Source organism: Halichoeres trimaculatus, unplaced genomic scaffold (genome assembly GCF_033239565.1).
Source record: "Halichoeres trimaculatus isolate MK-OKI-2021-1 unplaced genomic scaffold, fHalTri1.1 fHalTri1_scaffold_19, whole genome shotgun sequence".
NCBI classification, from domain to species: domain Eukaryota; kingdom Metazoa; phylum Chordata; class Actinopteri; order Labriformes; family Labridae; genus Halichoeres; species Halichoeres trimaculatus.
The window spans coordinates 9,500,833-9,519,608 of record NW_027437197.1 but is presented as its reverse complement, the minus strand read 5'-3'; the positions used below and the strand labels follow the sequence as shown (position 1 = coordinate 9,519,608).

The 18,776-nt window shown below is 40.5% G+C and overlaps 3 protein-coding genes across 3 annotated transcripts; 1 reads left to right on the top strand and 2 right to left on the bottom strand.

Annotated features, from left to right (window-relative positions):
* Positions 1-913: 913 nt before the first annotated feature.
* LOC141807945 (sterol 26-hydroxylase, mitochondrial-like) lies at positions 914-7,098 on the bottom strand. The gene is made up of 9 exons (XM_074694150.1): positions 6,850-7,098; positions 6,202-6,383; positions 4,042-4,241; positions 3,685-3,882; positions 3,217-3,380; positions 2,939-3,105; positions 2,745-2,826; positions 2,315-2,515; positions 914-1,786 (listed from the first exon to the last, which is right to left on the bottom strand). The coding sequence occupies exons 1-9, from the start codon at positions 7,087-7,089 to the stop codon at positions 1,655-1,657; spliced, it is 1,566 nt and encodes a 521-aa protein (XP_074550251.1). The 5' UTR covers positions 7,090-7,098; the 3' UTR covers positions 914-1,654.
* Positions 7,099-7,615: 517 nt separating this feature from the next.
* bcs1l (BC1 (ubiquinol-cytochrome c reductase) synthesis-like) lies at positions 7,616-11,433 on the bottom strand. The gene is made up of 7 exons (XM_074694151.1): positions 10,714-11,433; positions 10,234-10,373; positions 9,900-10,094; positions 9,739-9,802; positions 9,451-9,623; positions 9,138-9,255; positions 7,616-8,347 (listed from the first exon to the last, which is right to left on the bottom strand). Exons 1-7 carry the CDS (start codon positions 11,031-11,033, stop codon positions 8,095-8,097), a joined length of 1,263 nt encoding a protein of 420 aa, XP_074550252.1. The 5' UTR covers positions 11,034-11,433; the 3' UTR covers positions 7,616-8,094.
* Positions 11,434-11,505: 72 nt separating this feature from the next.
* On the top strand, positions 11,506-18,196 carry znf142 (zinc finger protein 142). Its single transcript, XM_074694146.1, has 8 exons — positions 11,506-11,641; positions 12,216-12,707; positions 12,846-13,037; positions 13,200-14,009; positions 14,114-14,291; positions 14,420-16,988; positions 17,134-17,239; positions 17,508-18,196. Exons 2-8 carry the CDS (start codon positions 12,221-12,223, stop codon positions 18,023-18,025), a joined length of 4,860 nt encoding a protein of 1,619 aa, XP_074550247.1. The 5' UTR covers positions 11,506-11,641; positions 12,216-12,220; the 3' UTR covers positions 18,026-18,196.
* Positions 18,197-18,776: the final 580 nt, after the last annotated feature.

Sequence of the window (18,776 nt, the reverse complement as noted above, 5' to 3'; positions counted from 1 at the left end):
TAATTCCTTTCCTGACTGCGTCAAAGTAAAGATTTAGGTTTTAATATGTTCGGTTTGATCTACATGGCAACGATCGTGGATCAGAAATGCAGCACTCACACCTTTTTCACCTCACCTGAGATTACAATTGTACAGTGCAGCAATCCTCATTCAGGAAGTTTATAATCATGTGTTTTTCATGCAGTTGTGCATGCTGGCCTCTGCTGGGGAAACTGGGACACTGTTCAGAGCTAACAGTCTGCACAGCTTGGTTGGTATTATGCTGCGTTTACTCTGCGGGAAATGATTAAACGTGCAGCACAGTAAAATCTTTAAATGGTGTTAAAATAAAGATTTAAAAAAAACACTCATGTCAGTTAACATGTTCTCCTTAGCTAGAACTGTAAAAGTATTAATGTTACTACACTAAAAACCACTTTTAAACCAAAAAAAGCTAATCTGATCTAGAAGAAAAAACGTTTAGCTTATTAGCATTAGGCTCAAACGCTAAAAGATGATTTACATTTTTGCTTTTCTGAATAGCTACATAAAAATACATAACTTTTTTGAGCTTTTTTTAAGATGTGTTATTGTATAAAATCAGAAATAAGACATAAAATATAACACACTCAACAGGCTGTTCTCATTTTTAATGCAGACTACTGTGTGCATAATGCACAATGAAGGTACTGAGAAGAAAAAGACCAAAAAAAATTAAAAAAAATGCAATATTTTGATGCCTTTAAGCATTATTTTTTATGAATATATATATATTTTTTTTCTTCATATAAACTGAGTATGCACAACTGGTTTACTCAGTAATTCATCATGTAGTAAAACACATACACTTTCACACTATCTTCTGAATACATTTCAGATATCCATAAAGCTCAGTGTTGTCTTTTTGGTGTTAGAGATTTGTCTAAACTTGTGGTGTTGCCACCATACTGTATTTTTTTTCTGGAAACATCGTAGATTGCAATATTTTGGTCTGCAGCCCTTAAAATACTTACTGACCCAGTCATAAATGGATAATAATAAATAAACCACTCTTATTGTGTAACAAATCACAACTTCATTCAAGCTCAGATTTATGATACAAAAACAGCTGAAATGGAAAAAATACAAGGATTTATTGTGCAAGTATATGTTCAGTATAAACATTGACATTGACTTCACAGTTCAAATGACAGGACATGGTTCACTGCTTCATTCATTTGTTCTTTTACAAATATAATAGCTGATTACCAACCTTATTAAACCACTGTGTCTATTTTATGATGCTTCAAGGAAATACAAATTACTCTGATTTTCTTTTCCAAATTTTTTTATCTGTTCTTGGAAAAATTGTCATCCTTCCATCTCGCAGGATGTATCTGTGCAAACAGTGACCACCTGTTACATAACCCTTTCTACAAGTTGGCTATTAGTAGCATACCAGAAGTGCTCAATGGTTCCTCAGTCTCACAACAGTATAGAAAAGAGTTTGTGATAACTTTTTGAAGTGCCAAACACACAATACATTGTACATGTCAGCCAATTTTTTTTTTCTATACTTATGCTCAGTTTGTTGGAGCAAATAGCTTTAATCCCTCTACTACTGTCTCTCCATACACAATATACATACAGTGTATATGTATTTATATTCAAATAAAAAAAAATCAGCAAAACCAAATCAGTCAACATTTGGACCTCCTCTGTCCACAAAGTGCAGGTTCAGCTGTCGGTCTGGGATCAGGACACTGCGACAAATACATTTCACCTCTTCAATAGTCGGGTCTGGGTGGATTTCAAACAGTCTGACAATCTGAAAAAAAAGGAAGTTTTCTTACAAAATACATTTTATCAAATATTTGCCATATAAAACTGTTGTAACACATTGAAAACTTAATGTTTGCCTTAACTTAACAGACAAGCTTTTAAGTGAAACTTTTCCCCCTGTGATGTAACACCATGTCATCAGGTTCAGTAATTCAAAGGGTTTAATTTTTCTTTTGATAAATTATTAAAAAATGTTGAATTCAACTTTCAGTATCTCACAACCTGATTAAGAAGTTTTTATTATAATGGGAAACATGGACTATAGACTATAGACTATTAATTAAAACTTGATTACCTGGTTCTTGGTCTATTAACAGCTAAATGACACCTCAGTATTTTTGTTTTTACTTAAAACTAAATAGAAATACTCTTGTTGTGCAAAGGCCAATTGTATTATCTTGAGCTTATGTACTGAGCTTACCTGGACATCTTTCTATTTGTTGTTTGATTATTTACAGCATTACTTTACATACTGTGAAATCATTACATTTAACAACCACAGCACTGAACTCACCCGAAACAGAACCATGTACATCTCCAGCTCAGCAATCCGGCGGCCGACACAGCCCCTCACTCCAAAACCAAATGGGATTGAGCCAAATGGGTTGGGCCTCTCCCTACCATCCCGGAGCCACCGCTCAGGTTTAAATGTGTACGGTTCTGGAAATGTGTCCTCATCATGACTGATGGCATAGTGGCACAGGACGAAAGGAGTCTGAAAGAAAAAACAGTATCAGAAGATAACATATGAAAACGGACTCTTTGTATTTATTTTGTTGACACAATCTTTAGAGGACTTTAAAAGAAAATGTCCTTACTTTGAATTATGCTACTTTTAATGGAGGGAGTGGCATTGCAAACTAAGGTTGTTACAAATGCATTTTTTACAAGGACAGACAGAAAACACGACAAACGCTTAAATAATGGTTATGAATTAGACTTACTTTTTTGGGAAAGTGATATCCACCAATGGTAACACTCTTCTCTGTAATGACTCTTGCATTTATGGGGACAACAGGGTACATCCTGCCAAACAAAAATTGAAAACTTGGCATCATTTGGTTTATAATGGTTGGAGTTCATTCACAGATAGAGAAGGTTCACTGAACATTGATCAGAGGCTCAGCATGGGTCTCACCTCAGTGCTTCCCTGATGACCGCCTTTAAATACGGCATCTTTGTGACCTCCTCAGCTGAGGGCAGCCGGTCTGTGGGCACCAGTGTACACACTTCTTGGTGAAGCCTGTCCTGGATTTCAGGGTACTTGGAGAGAAGGTGCAACGTCCATGTGAGGGTGTTGGAGGTCTTGAAACCAGAGATATAAATGTGGTAAAAGAAAGGAGAGATGCACATTGGTACACATATTTAAAACTACATTTGCAGATTTTTTTTGTGTGTATTTAAGATATTTTTTACCGTGTCCACTCCAGCTAAGAGAAGCTCTGCAATGCTGGCGTACACATCGTTGGTGCTCATCTTGGTGTTTGAGAAGAGGTACGTTAAGTATTCACCCTTCACTTCTTGGTTGTTGTCCACACGCTGCTGGATGACCTCCAACTTCTTGTCAATCAACTCTTTAGCTGAAATATACAGAAGGGTATAAAGGTCAGGAATTTTTTATCCCAATACCAAACTTTTTAAGGTGTAACTCCAGAATAAGATCTTCACTGAGGAAGTGCTGTGTTAGTGGGGTAACTTTTTCATGTGTCAAGAAGCTCTTTTATTGATAACTTAAGAGCAAAATAAAAGCAGTTGCATCACTTATGGAAGTAATATGGACAGAAGTGCCAATGGTGGCAACACTTACACACAAATACAAACAAAGCACAGAATATCAGTTCATATACAATCTACTCAACTGCATTTTTTCACTTTACAGCTCACCAAAGCTGAAGATGCCCTCCCATCCTGCGATGTAGCGCCCCCAGAAGGGCAGAAAAGTCCGGCTCCATTTGGGCAGCACTGCCACAGCCATGTTGTTGGAGAACATCTGGGCTATAGAGGAGATGAAATCCTGTGTGCCAGCGGGGATTTCCTTTTCCAGACACCCAAGCCTTGTCTCAAACAGTATGGAGGCAATACCTGAGAGGTAAAAGAGGATAAGAAAATGACGTTTCTGAAATTGTCCTCTGGTTTAGGTTGAACTGCACTTGTGCCATTCAGTTTTAACGTTTGATAAATTCATAACATAATTAAAAACATTTGAATAATTGTTTTTTATGAAATGATTTTCTCCTGTACCCTCTAATGAGAAACGATAAAGCTCATTGGCTACATCAGGCATCATGTCTCCTGTGGGGCTGCACTGACGCAGGTAGTTCATCCTCTTAATGAAGTCTGAGACAACCTCACTGATAACACCACCATACTGTGCAGAGTCTTTTGGATGTAGCATACGCTTGTTCAGCATCGCCCTCAGGTTGTACCACCTCTCCCCCTCCCTATAGGAGAAGAAACAGAGCCACAATGCAGAAAAAGTGAGAAGCTTGTAAACCTATTTTAATGCATTAAAAGTTTATTGAGACAAGATTGAGAGATTGTCATGAGATTGGAACCCTATATTGTTTTAACATCCTTAAAGCTGCAGTATCCACCTTTACAAAATCAGTAAGAGAAGCACTAATTTTAAAACAATTTAACTGTAGAAGAAGGAAATCTAGATTCCCAGAACAAAGATAACATTTTCCGATGTTTGATTATGTCCATACAAAATGTATTCACTTCAAAAGAGAGCTTGCAAAATAGATTGCACACCCTCCTCTCGTGAAAGAATGAAATATGAGTGTGATGTAAGTAAAGGTAGAGGGAGACTCAAATAGGTTATAACTTAAAAAGATGCGGTCATGAATTCTGTTTTGGCAGGTTACCATATGGTCAGATGCTACATTTTTTTGAGTCATGATTTGAGTCATAATAAAAACTAGAAAAGCACTAAGAGAGCTCAGACCTCTCCCAGGCTTATTGTGGTTGTCACGCAACACTTTAGTCCTACTTTAATGTTATACTCCCTTTCAGCTGACTGTCTGCTACAATTTGGTGTTAGTTGCAGGTTTAGATGATAATTTGTTACCGGGCAGTTTTGAAAAATATGATGACCCAGTACATATTTTATATTCTGGATCTTAGTATCCAGAATATTGCCAGGATCTGGATCATACTTTGACATCTGTCAGAAATTATGTTGACCTTGTCCTGTATTGTTTTGCAAAGAAATCTGACCGTTTATGGTGGAGTTAATTACACATACGGTGAAAACGGCCCTATCTCACAATGATAAAGAATCCTTTAAAAAAAATCCTGGATCCAGACGGTGATCCGGATCACCTCCAAGATTTAATTGCTTCTTCCTTATCCCATTTTGAACATTTTCTGAAAATTTCATCAGAAACAGACCAACTCTCACAAAAACATAACCTCCTTGGTGGAGGCAGTTAAAAGGAAGTGTGTAAGTAAGTTTACAAACAATGGTCCGATAAGAACATATCTCTGTTTTTTTTAACCCACACATAAGAAAGGAGACAGTGTTCGATGTAAAAGATGTTTTACGGAGTGATAAACAAACATGGTGCTGCAGACAGCAGCCCCATGCACTTATCTTGTATCAAATTCTCCCTCTTTCATAACTTTGAATTTGGAGAGATGTTCATTTTCTGTGGTGTCCATGGAACTCAAAGAAGGGAGCTACAGGGAGTATTGCTAAACTACAGCAGTGAATTTCAATAGCCCACTTGTCAGGAGTTGAATCTGTGGCCACATAAAAGAGGAATTAATGCTTGACAACGAAACAAACACAGACTACAACAACTGGAACTGAAACTCGGCTTGCTAAGGATGTCTAAAATACTATGTTTAATCCTCCAGGATTAAACTTTTCAATGGGATAGTAGACCTTTGTAAATTTCTAAAAAAACTGCTTCTAATTCTTTTTTTGTGCAGATTCTCAGATCACTGTAAGGTTCATCTCAGCTGAGCTGCAGAGAGTTAAATCTGCCAAGAATGTTCAAAAGATGCTGAGCCAGCTAAGCAAAGCAATGCTGGAGTTACAGGCCCACACTGGCTCAACAGACTGCACTGGTTTTGAAGCTACAGACCTGAATATTACAGTGACATCTCCCATCAGCTTTCTGAGTATGAATTTAAACTCTAAACTCTTTACAGTTAAATGGCACAAAAAAGGGGAAAAAACTCAGTCAGACAAAGAAAGAGGCCTATCAATGAGATGAACGAGTCTCATAAAAGCAGGTCAGAAACAAAAGCAAGAAAAAGTGATTAAGACAAGAAGGTCACAGTCAATATTCCTCTCACATGACTGAACTTTGGCCTGAAAAGCCTTTATGTAAGTATTAAAAGCATCAACAAGGTAATGTTTAGACTTGAGAAGGAAGAAGCAGGTGATCTTACGTAGTGAAAGGTCCGTAGCCAAATCCTTTCATCTCACGATACTCCGTCCAAACAGACATGTCTCCTCGGCAGGGGAACTTCTCATCATTTCTTAAGATTTCCTCCAGTAGCTGAGGAGTGTTGACAGACACTGACTTCATTCCATCTCTGAATATGTGCCCAAGATGCTGCTTCTCGATGATCTGTCAGGAGGAAAAAACAATGCACGAAAGACTAAATAATAAAGAAACAGCTTAACCTCTTCTTCAAAACAGGCTGTTGTTCATTTTTCAAAATCAAGACAGTTTCAGTCAGTAACGAGCAGCTTGTTGTGTAACACTTGGCACCCTGAGCCGACCAGTAGATATCTCAAAAGTGAGGCTAACAGCTGTTCAGCCAGCAGAAAGGTGTTCAGTAGAGAGTGAAAACAAGCCTCTCCTCTGGGGGGAGATGGCTGTTATCAGGAGGTCACTATGGGAACAAAGGTAATGCAGCCAGCCTGACGTTTTCTATTATGCATCGTGGGAGTAAGCAAAGGAAATACTCAAATTACAGCTTCATGGGTCTAACCCAGAAAGCAAAGCAAAGTGACATAAGGGAATTTAGGAATACAGCAGAGAAGCTTTCTAAAGTGCAGATTAGACATTTTGAACACAGACTTTAACGTACCTGCAGCTCATGCAAACGGTTGTAGAAACCCTTAAAGACCATTTTGTAAAGCAGCTCCAACACACTGACATGAGGAAGGTCCTCTATTGTTCGCAGCTTATCCTTAAAAGTAGATATAGCCCCAGAGCCAGAAGAGGTGCTTCCCACACCCCTGAAGCAGATCCGAGCCCCGGAGAAAGGGCAGGAAAGTAACCATTTGCCATTCCTCCACACCACTCTCTGGGTCAGACATGCAGCCATGAAGGAAAACAGAGCAGCAACTGCAAAAGGCTCCTGTTACATCCAGAGAAGAAGCCGAGCAGGGAGGGGCCGGGTCTTGTACAAAGTTTAACCCTTCCAGTACAGTGTTCAGGGATCAAACCAGAGACCAGGAACAAACATTCCAGCCATACCAAGAAATGGCTGAAAAAGTTATGTAATACTTTCGTTTCTATTCAGTTGTGTCTAAGCTTCAGGGCAGTTTCCAACATCAGACTGAAGTCTTTAGACTGTGAGATCTGAAAAGCAGAAACTGCATCAGTAATGTTTGTTTGGGCAGAATCTGACAACTTTAAAGCTAAAACTGTTTTCCTTTATTATGTTTTTTATGCTTCTACCATATTTATATTATATTTTGTTCTGTTTTATTTAATGTTTTTAGTTTTCATTCCATGTCACAACTATAAATTACTGGAGTCTGAGAAAGGTGCTACAAAAATAAACCTTACCCGATAACAGATTTATATACACTGACATTTCATGTAATTTATTGGCATAAATGTTTTATTTATCTTTAGGATTTTATATCTTTACCTAGTGTTCTTCTTATTCCAACCAGTTCCCCTTTGAATTTCTGTCTGGCATCAACTATAAAGAGGCCAAAAAGCTGTCTTATGCATAAGATTATTGCTACCCCTTTAACCACTTTTGAATCTTAATTATGCAAATGCTTTAAATTTGTTGTTGACATATGTGTGGGCTGTGCATTAAAAGATCTGCAAATTGTTTTTCCAGTGTTTTCTAGTTCATGTGAGAGTTATAGACTGTACAGGTTGCAGATGAGATGAAGCATTACATGATTTGTATAACCAGATATTAATTTATTTGTTATCAATTTTCTGCAGTCTTTGGCTTAAATGATTATTAGTCACAGAAACAACAAAGCTTCATCTGAAAATGTAAAAAAACATTAACATGTGGTTTACTCGTGTTTTTTCACTTTCATTTTTCATTCAGTCTTTAGTCTTCAAGCTCATCACAGCCCTTTCATCCTTTTAGCTGGGCAACATTGTCTATAGATCCTGCAGGGTCCGCTTTGTGCAGCAGTAAGTGTCCTTGCACCTGAGCGGCACTGATCTCAGAGTGGGTGGCCAACGCCTGCTCTGCAAACCGCACAGCTTCAGAGGCAGGCTCATCCGGGTAGAACCGCCGGAACATCTGTGTAAGCTGGCCATGAGTGCAATGCCCGATGTACTGCTTAACATCCACACGGCCAGGTCGTATCAGAGCTGCATCCAATCTGCACGCAGATATCAGAAGTTAGATTGCACAGACAACCAATTTTCTGTACTTTTGTAATATTTGAAGAGTTTTTATTGTATATCACTCTACTGAATGTACATAAAAAAATTGTCTTTAAACTTCGTTTTTAATCTTTTACAATAAATAGACCCTCTACAAACCTGTAGTGAAAGAGCATTAACTAAAAAAGCACTATATTTGAATATATTGACTGTTTCCAGTTTGTATATGTATACCGTAGCTGTGCCTGATAATCTATGAAATATAAACACATAATGTAAGTAAAACAACACTTTAATTAGAGTGAATATCTATAAACATCACCAGTAAACAACAATATCACATGAGCTACAAAGGTTGAAGATCTAAAACAGGATAAGTTTAACCACTTGTTGAAGTTTAAGTGCATTATTTTCTCCACTAGGGGGCAGCAGGGTTATAAAACTGAATCCAATGGACACTTGATCCCTTTATAAAGCTAAGTCACACATGCAAACAAACTGAAGGCCTGCCTTTTTATTTTAAATTAGTTTCAGTTTTAAAAAATTTCCAAAGTCACTGACCAAAATTGGTCCAGCTAATGTTGATGTCTTGACTTACTTTCTATTTGTACAAAATGTTCTCAGGGATTATTAGAAAAATCAATGGAATTCTAAAATTCGATCAAAGAATTATTGATCAAATAATATTTTCTCCTATTTAATTTTTTTATTATATAATTTAATTTTTTTTCAGTTGATTATATTTTAAGTATCAGGGGTCACAACCAAATTCTCCTCTGAGATTACCTCTCAATAAAGTTGGTGGTCATAAAAACTATCCGAGCCTCAGATGAAGCCACTCCATCCAGAGAATTAAGCAGGCCACTGAAGGTCAGTCTTCCCATTCCTTGAAAGGCCAGAGGGTCTGAAAGGAAAAGACAAAAGATTTTTAAATAAACCCTAAAACAAGAGAGAAATATCACAGGGGCGGGTTTCCCTTGAAACTATTGCTGTAAAAAGACTACCTCAGTTATCAATTACAACTCTTCTAAAAATGAAGTTCAGCCTGTTTTTAATGTCCAATACAATCCAGACCAACCCATTTATCAATGTTACTCACTCTCTGTCGGGAGTAGGTCTCTGCTTACAAACGCTGCATCCACGTCCTCCAGCAGTATGATGCTCTGCTGTGGAGCCACGCTCAGGAGGTGATTCAGACGATCATCTGACAGAGTTCGGTCACTCAGACTCATTAGACAGATGCTGTAACCCAGCTCACCTGCAAGAGCGGTGCTAAAACATCACAAGAAAGAAATAAAATATCACCAAAAAGAAAGAATTATGATGATGTACAATCAAACGTTTATTCACAGGAATCGAAAGAATAGAAATCCATGAGTATACTCACATAAAGCTGCTTTTCCCACACCCTGGAGGACCATACAGCAGGTAGCCTCTTCTATATGGGATTCCTGGAGAGATTAATAAAAAAGATTACATTTGATGCAGGTAACCATGACAGTAAACTATGAAGCCATTTCTACCACCAGGGTATCCAGCATATCCTACCTCTGTCTGTGTACCACTTTGGGTTTCCGATGAATTCCTTCACATCATCTACGATCCTCTCACTCACGCCTGCCTCCAGGACCACAGAGCTGAGGGGTCTGCGCCGCCGTGGAAATCCAAAGGGCCTCCACTCTCCGCCCATGGCTGTGTACATCACCGTCCGTCCCTCTTCCTGCTTCAAGGCCAGTTCTCTAGCTGCAACACATAGTTGACAACTGCACTACCAGCCTTTACAGATCAAGGACAACATATGAGGATGATGAAGCTGTGGCATAGTTGTGGCAAGGTCTCTGTGAGTTGTAAGGTATCTTAACAGATCAGAATACACCTTTACCTTCTTGTAAGATATTGAAGAAAATCTGTCTGTTTCTTCCTAAAGCGGTGAAGGTCACAGACTCCCAGGGAGTGCCAGTGTGAAGATCCACCATCTGTTTTTCTCTGGTCCTCTCCACCCTGATCCATGTCCTCCCATACCTGCAGACCACAGAGGAAACACATTCACAGGCAGTGCTATTGAACAAATGACTATGTTTTCTTAGCTTATAGTTTAATATGTTTTGTGAAGTAATGATAAACAGGAAAAAAATAAGGCTCCAATTGTGTGTTTTTTTTTCTCCCTAAATGAGCCTCAAACTTATGTAAAGACTACCCACAAAGCCTGGCCTTTCTGCTAGGGTCAAAGAGTTTTGTCTTCTGTAGCAATCCTCTATGCAATTTAAACAGTCACTTCAAAAAATATGCCATGCTTGTCAGTGGCAAAAACAAGCACTTAATGACTTGTTATAAACGCACGAACAACTAGCAACCATCTTACCAGATGATGTGGTTTCCAGGACTAGGGTGAAAATCAAACTGCGTGTGAACCCGTCCACTTTCATGAGCCAGGTAGGATGTCTCCACGCTCAGATGTTGGGTGTGCCTTGCATGCTTAGTGATCCAGCTCAACAGCCAGTGGTAACTCTTATCTCTACTGGGGACCTCCAGAGTGATCATATAGTGCCTGCGGAAGAAGATCATCCCAACCTGGGCTCCTTTTCTGGCCACTGCCAACGCTGTCCCAACCCCAACCAGCCCAAAACCAGCTCCGAAGTATGGGTTGTCCTTCAGACCGTCCAGAAAGTCTGACAGGGGCATGTTTGTCTCTGCACAGCTTGCAGTGAAATCAGACTAAAGATGTAGGAGTAAAGGGCTACACACAAGGTGCAGAGTCATTCAAAATAAGACATTTTAGAGTGTGTAGATGTATTATTCATCCCAGTCGCAAGATAGAGGCTGTCGATAAAGCAAATGATGCAACCAAACCAATATCTCACTGTTATGGCTAATTTCTATAGCACATCCGGTTATATTAATTCAGTATCTATCATCCAAACTACTTGCCGTTATGCCTCCGACTTCTATCGCAATGTTGGACACCATCCACGTTTTCAGTTCACACATTTTGACATCAAGTCAGCCCTTTCCAGCCCATAAACTCCTCAAGAACTCAATGATTCAATCTGCACCATATGTCGACCTCTATAACGCCTCCTGTGTTTCATGAATTTGATTCCGACTTGTCGCGTGCTCACAGATATTGGTTCCCCCTCCGCTTTGAAGCTCTTCCCCCGGAGCTAAGTTAAAAATAAAATACTAAAAATACACAAATGATTACATGAAGGGATAATGGAGTTTTTCTATCGCCCTGATTTACGGGACACAGTTTCCTCACTTATTTCTGTCAAGAACTGAGACTTGAGCAGGTGGGTCGAAAATCTTCATCTTGTTTTTGCTCCGTTAGCTTTAGCGGCTGTGTTATGTAGCTTTTAAAAAACGTTTTATGTTCATGTAAAGTAAGTTAAATTTTGACTGCAATTATTTATTATAAATTAAGGCAGACTTTTTAAGTTCAGGAGAAAATCAGCACCAGTACGAGTGCTAGTGATAGATCGTGGTTGATGTCCTGTTTTTCAGATACAATGTACAGAGGAAACCCAGGCGGTAGGTAACAGTGTTAAAAACCGATTCGCAGCTGATCTTATCAGACCTACAATAAAACAATGCAACATGTATGAGCCCTATTGCCGAAAGAGAAACAACTATACTGGTCCTAAGTTTTGAAAACACAGTACATGCCTCCCTGCTCATCAAAATTTTAAAGAACTACTAACAACCTATTTACCTTTAAACCATATAACTATATTTAAAATGTTGTTGACTTTACTGCATGTTAATAAAAACCTGGGCAGAAAATTCACTTTTTTTCTGAAAAAACATTTATTGTGATCATTTTAAAACTGTTACATTTTGACTAAAATCTGTGTTCTGTATTTTTAGATACAATGGAGACAGATGAACACCACCGATGTGAAAAATGTGGACAAAGTTTTGCAGACAGCACCTTGTTGGCTTCTCACCTCTGTTCAGAGAGCTTGATCACTCCATCACATGAAGAACATTTGGGAAACTTTAAGTGCTCTCAGTGCAATGAGGCTTTTTCCAAACCAGGTTTCCTCAAACGTCATTTCAGGGTTACACATGAAGGACAAAACCCCAAAGGCCCATTCCTCTGCAGTGAGCAGGGCTGTCAGTTCAGCAGCACAGACCGACAGGAATATCAGACTCACCTGACCTCCACACACAGTCTCAGTCTTATTCCCTGCACTGTGAAGTCCTGCAAAGTGTCATTTACTACAGAGGAGGAGATGGAGAAACACTCATGTGGTCACAAGCCCTTTGGCTGCTTTCAGTGTCAGTTTGTCTGCCAAAATGAAAAAGACATGAAGGACCACCTCGTGGAGCACAACCATTCCCCAACCTCCCCTCAAGGTAAACACACCCTCCGTGGTTAGTGCTTTGAAACAATGAGAGAAAGTGAAGGCTTAATTTTGTTTGTCATAGCTTTTCTTCTGTAATGCAGATTATCGTACCATTCTGCATTCATATTTATTACACATCTGTTCATAGGGTGCAAGACTGCAGACCACCACCAAGTTTCTGAAAGGCCAAAGAGAAAACTGAAATCCTACCCAGCATTATTACCAGGAGAAGAGACAGATGAACAAACCAAGAGGCAGAAAGGAAACAGGAAAAGAGTGAGAAAGGCAGTGGAAAGTGACACAAATCTCTCACTGGATTCTGCAACTCTGCCATCTAAAGGTATGTGAAGGTCATATTGACTAGGCTTTGAGTTTGAATGAAATAGTAAAGGATTTAAATATCAGAGCTTTAATCTAGAAGAACATCTTTCTGAAGTAGAGTAATGTAAGACACTCAAAAAAGTTTTCAAAGGAGAACTAAAGTGATGTTCTTTTCCATCAGAATACCTTGCAGAGGGATCAGAGCACATCTATCGCACACACACCTGTCCTAAGTGTCGCCGCTGCTTCAAGATGCGCTCCCACCTGCAAGAGCATCTGCATCTCCATTTCCCTGACCCCAGCCTCCAGTGTCCCACATGCAAACGTTACTTCACCAGCAAGAGCAAGCTGCGCATCCATCGACTCAGAGAGGCTGGTGAAAAGCTGCACCAGTGCCACTTGTGTGAATATTCTGCTGTGGAGAAGAACGCAATCAGACGCCACCTTGCAAGTGTGCATGCTGCAGAAAACAGTCAGAGCTTTCCTTGCCTCACCTGTGGTGAAAGCTTCCTGCAGAGCAGAGCGCTGAAGGCTCACATGAAGACGCACAACATCCAGTCAGAAAGCAGGCCGACGTCCTGCTTCCAAGAGGGTTGTTCTTTTCAGAGTTCTTCACACAAAGAACTTGTTAAACACATCACTGAGGAGCATGGAGTCAAGGCTGTAGAGTGTCAGCATCACGCTTGTGGAGCTGTTTTTCAAAATGAATCTGACATGAAGGCTCACTACCGCACTCACCTTGCCTACCACTGCTCACAGTGTGATTTCTCCTGCTCCAATAAAGCTCTCTTCCTCCAGCACCAGCGGCAGGGTCACCCTGGCAGTGACAAGCTGTGCTGTAACTTTTGCTCCTTTGTCACGTTTAACCCTGTGGAGTTTGAGCAGCACGTCGGACACCTGCATGCCAACGAGAAGATCCATCATTGCTCTCAGTGCAGCTTTGTGACATCACATAAACGTGGCTTGAAGAGGCACATGCTGATGCATAGTGGTGAGGGTTAAACCTTTAATCCTCTGATGATTCTTCTATTTTTCACTGCTGAAGATTGTGATTTTTGGCCTTATGTCTTCTGATCTTCTCTCTGTTTGTACCAGGTGAGAAGCCTCACAAGTGCAGCCAGTGCGACTTCAGGTGCAGAGATGAGTCCTACCTCTCCAAACATATGCTCACTCACTCTGAAAACAAGAACTTTATGTGTGCTGATTGTGGATATGTCACCAAATGGAAACACTATTTGACTGTTCACATGAGGAAACATGCTGGAGACCTCAGGTAGATACACAGGGGGGTATATTCAACCCTCTGCTCTGTTTTCACATTATTACTGTCATACTGCTGAGAGTTAGTGCAGCGTAGCTCAAACTGGTTTATTTTTTGATTACTCTTCGTCTCCTCCTCAGGTACCAGTGTGACCAGTGCTCCTACCGCTGTCACCGTATGGACCAACTAAACAGCCATAAGTTACGGCATCAGGATAAATCCCTCATGTGTGAGATCTGTGCTTATGCATGCAAGCGCAAATATGAGCTTCGAAACCACATGTTGGCCAAACACTCTGGAGAGGAAAAACAGGCGTCCGTCTATAAGTGCAAATACTGCGCTTACACTACTTGCTACAGACAAGCCCTGCAAAACCATGAGAACTGCAAACACACCAAGCTCAAAGAGTACCGCTGTGCACTCTGCTTCTACTCCTCTTTCAGCAGCATCAGCCTGTTCCTGCACAAGAGGAAAACTCACGGGTATGTACCAGGAGACAAAGCATGGCTTGATAATTACGCTGCAAAGGAGAAGGAGAGGAATTCTACTGAGCTTTTGAAGGACTTTTACAATAAACCTTCAGGAACTCATGAGCAGTCTGAACAATCCACTTCTGAGGGGCCTGCATCATCTCAGAAACAACAGCCTAGTGGTCCTGGCTTAGAACATCCCTGTGCAGAAGAGGACGCTCTAGATGGTTCAAAAGCTGTGGAAGCTTTTGAGGTTCCTAATGAAGGGATTTCAGATGTTCCTACATCCATTAACAGTTCAGAGGAGTACTGCACACTTGTTTTAACAACACTATCAAGTGCTGACTACCAAGAAGAGGAAAAAAATCAGACCCCAAACTCACTTAGTGTAAATCCTGCCGATGTCTCTACATCTTCATCAGAGAAAGACAACGTGGAAACTGATGATGGAGGATGTGAACAAAGTGACATAGATGACAATGATGAGTCCCTGAATGACACAAGTAGAACCATCGAACCTGAAGATGATCAAATTCAAACGCCTGAGTCAGAAAATGATGACAGAACTATCAGTTCTTCTGTGCTGACAGAGGAAAATCATCCCCTTGAGCCTGAGATCCACCTGAAAGCGATGAAGAAGCACGACAAGGACCAAGCAGAAGCCATGTTTTTGGAGGGGCGGGTGCAGATGCTCGTGGTACCAGCTAAGAAAGTTTTTAGCTGCTCCCAGTGCTCTTATGTGACCAGTAAGGAGACAGCTCTGAAGAACCACCACCAGGCTGTGTGCCGTGGTCGGATGAAGGGACACAAGTGCCAGGCCTGCGGTGCACAGTTCAAACAGAAGAGAGGCTTTCTGAGCCATCTCGCAAAGAAGTGCCCAGCTTTGCAGCGCAAAACAAGGACATTTGTTGGTATTTCAAATACACATTTGACTCAAGAAGACAAATCTGGTGCTGGTCAGGAAGGATCCAAAAATCAGACAGAACTTCTTTTTCCACACAGTGATGATCATGTCCGTCAAGAAGAGAGTGAATGTACAGCTCATACATCCAGCGCTTCAACATCAAGGGAATCCAGACACCAGCAACACCAAACAAAAAGGCACTCATCAAAGAAATTAGTTTATCTTAACAAACAGAAAAGTATTCCACTGAATTCCTTTCACGCTGAAAAGGATGGGAAATTCAAATGTAAGCTGTGCAATTTTTCATCTGTTAAGCTTGCAACAGTTGAGAGACACTTTACAAAATGTGCAGAAATAAGGAAAAAGCAGAACCAGAAAACTTCATCTGTGGATTATCAAGATGAAGAAAAATCAGTCAAGGACTTAGTGGAAAAGTGTGGTGACAGAACTGGGAAAGTTTCTGAGAAAACTCAGAGCTCAGAGAACAACCTCACAAAAAAACAAAAAGGTGCACACCCTTACTGTTGTCGATACTGTCCTTTCAGCACCACAAGACACTATCGCTTGGAAGAGCACGAGTCTCTCCACACAGGAATTGGTCGTCAGATCTGCGACGTCTGTGATAAAACCTTTGGAACTGTGACTAAACTGCGTCAACACAAGATACGTATTCACGACAAACAACCCTCACACTTCTGCTCCCTCTGCGACTTCAGCAGCTACACACTGGATGACGTCAGACGGCATAATCTTAGATGCCACACAGGGGAGCTGCATCATTCCTGCACTCATTGTGATGCTCGGTTTAGTTCAGAAGTTGCCCTGAGAAACCACTGTAAACGTGTGCACAAGCTGCAGGCATGTTTCTCATGTAAGCAGTGCGACTACACGTGCAGCAGTGACGCCACACTGAAGAGCCACCAAGAGAGCAGGCACCCACAGGTGAAGTGTCCCACCTGCCAGGAAGTCTTTGAGACTAAAGAAAGCCTTGAGACGCATCAGAAGACTCACCTGGCTCATCAGTGCCAGCTGTGTCCCTTTGCTGCCAAAACAAAGCAGCTGTTAGCTCAACACCTTCTGACTGAGCATGAGGAGGGGTCTCCAGAGGAAAAACCCTTAAAGTGTAGTGCCTGTCAGTTCTCCTGTCGTCACCAGCTGGTGTTGGAGCAGCACCTGCGCTCACACGGAGGCAAGCGCCTGTACAAATGCACAGACTGTGAATATTCTACACGGAACAAGCAGAAGATTACATGGCACATTCGCATACACACTGGGGAGAAGCCTTACAGCTGTGAGCAGTGTAGTTACAGCTGCACGGATCCATCAAGGCTGAAGGTACTTTAAGTCTTCATGGTATCAGATCAGTGTGTGTGAAAAGAAGTCAATATAAATGCTTACTTTTTAAAACTATTTTTCTGCTAAAAGAAAATGAAAATCAGTTATCTCATATTTTTCCATTTTTTGATTATCTCTGCCACAGCTTCACATGAGGGTTCACCAAGAGGAGAAGAAGTATCTTTGTCCAGAATGCGGCTACAAATGCAAGTGGGCAACTCAGCTGAAGTACCACATGACCAGACATACAGGTATGAGTGTGATTCAAACAAATCATATCAAGTATCTAACAGGGAAAAGCAATGATTTTGCAAGTTTTTCAGCTGTGTTGACTATAAAATGTAATATCTGGTCTACTGAGAGAGAAATCAAAAACTTTTAAACTTTGATTACATTCAGTAGACAGAAAGAATAATAATTTAATTCAAATAATCTGTAGGTGAAATTTCCTTGGTGCAAGTTAAAGATGAAGTGATTTTTCATTGCAATAGCTAAAACAAAATTGTTTTTAATCTGCAGGAGATAAGCCATATGCCTGTGATGAATGTGAGTACCGCACCAACAGAGCCGATGCTCTCCGTGCTCACCGGGACACCCAGCACTGCGATCTGCGCCCCTTTGTCTGTGAGAAATGTGGCAAAGCCTTCAAGACCAGTTTTGTGCTTAAGACCCATCAGCGTCAGCACAGCAGCGACCGGCCCTACACCTGCGGATTGTGCAACAAGGCCTTCAGGTGGCCTGCAGGTCTCAGACATCACTACCTCTCACACACCAAGCAGCAGCCTTTCTGCTGCCGCCACTGCTCCTACAGAGCCAAACAGAAGTTCCAGGTGGTCAAACATTTAAAGAGGCACCATCCCGAGGTGTCAGCCGAGCAGGGGGTGGTGAAGGATGCTGAGGCAGTAAGCCTGACCCTGAAGGAGGCCTTACAGGGGGTGCAGGAAGAGACAGAGATGGAAGAAGAGGAGGAGGAGACAGTGGACAAGGAACAGGAAGATGTTGAAGATGTGCAGAGGGAGGAAGACTACAAGAATTAATCATCCTGCTGTTTTGTTCAAGAAGAGATTCTCATTTATACTTTCTCATTACAGAAAACTATATTTTTATCTCTAGTGCTGTATTACTAACATGGCACATTTGTACAACACCGAAAAAAATAAGCATAATTGAGTCAAAATAGTTTGTCAGTCACTGAATTTTACTTCCATGGTTATTAACCTTTGAGAAAATGCATTGCATATATTTACATGCCCATATGTACAAACTTGTATTTTATACACAATATAACCATTAGAATTTGTGCAAAAGCTAACACATTAAAAAAACACAAGCAGGCATTTAACTGTGTATTAAACAAAACAATGCAAAGAGGTGAGTACTTCATAATAATAGGCTGATAATAATACTGCTATTTGGCAATAAGTTCAGGTCCTACTAATCCACCTTAAAGCTGTGGTCTGTACAACCAGAGTTATTTCCTGGGTAGAATTTCAGGGATGATTAGACATCTACACATGCAGCAACTCTTCAGTGAAAATAAAGTCATCAAAAAGTCAAAATGAAATTTGCACAGGTTTCAACAAAAGCATATGCTAATGTGAAAAAGATACTTGTTCTCTAGAAAGATTGTGCTGGGAAAAAAAATCTTTTATCTGCCAAGTGAAGAAATTCCGGAAAGAAAATGTGACTGAGAAAAATGACTGATTTGTTTTCTTCACTCGTTCCTGAGGGCTTCTGTCATTTCATATCAACACAAAAGAATAATTAACACATTTCCTTCACTTTGAC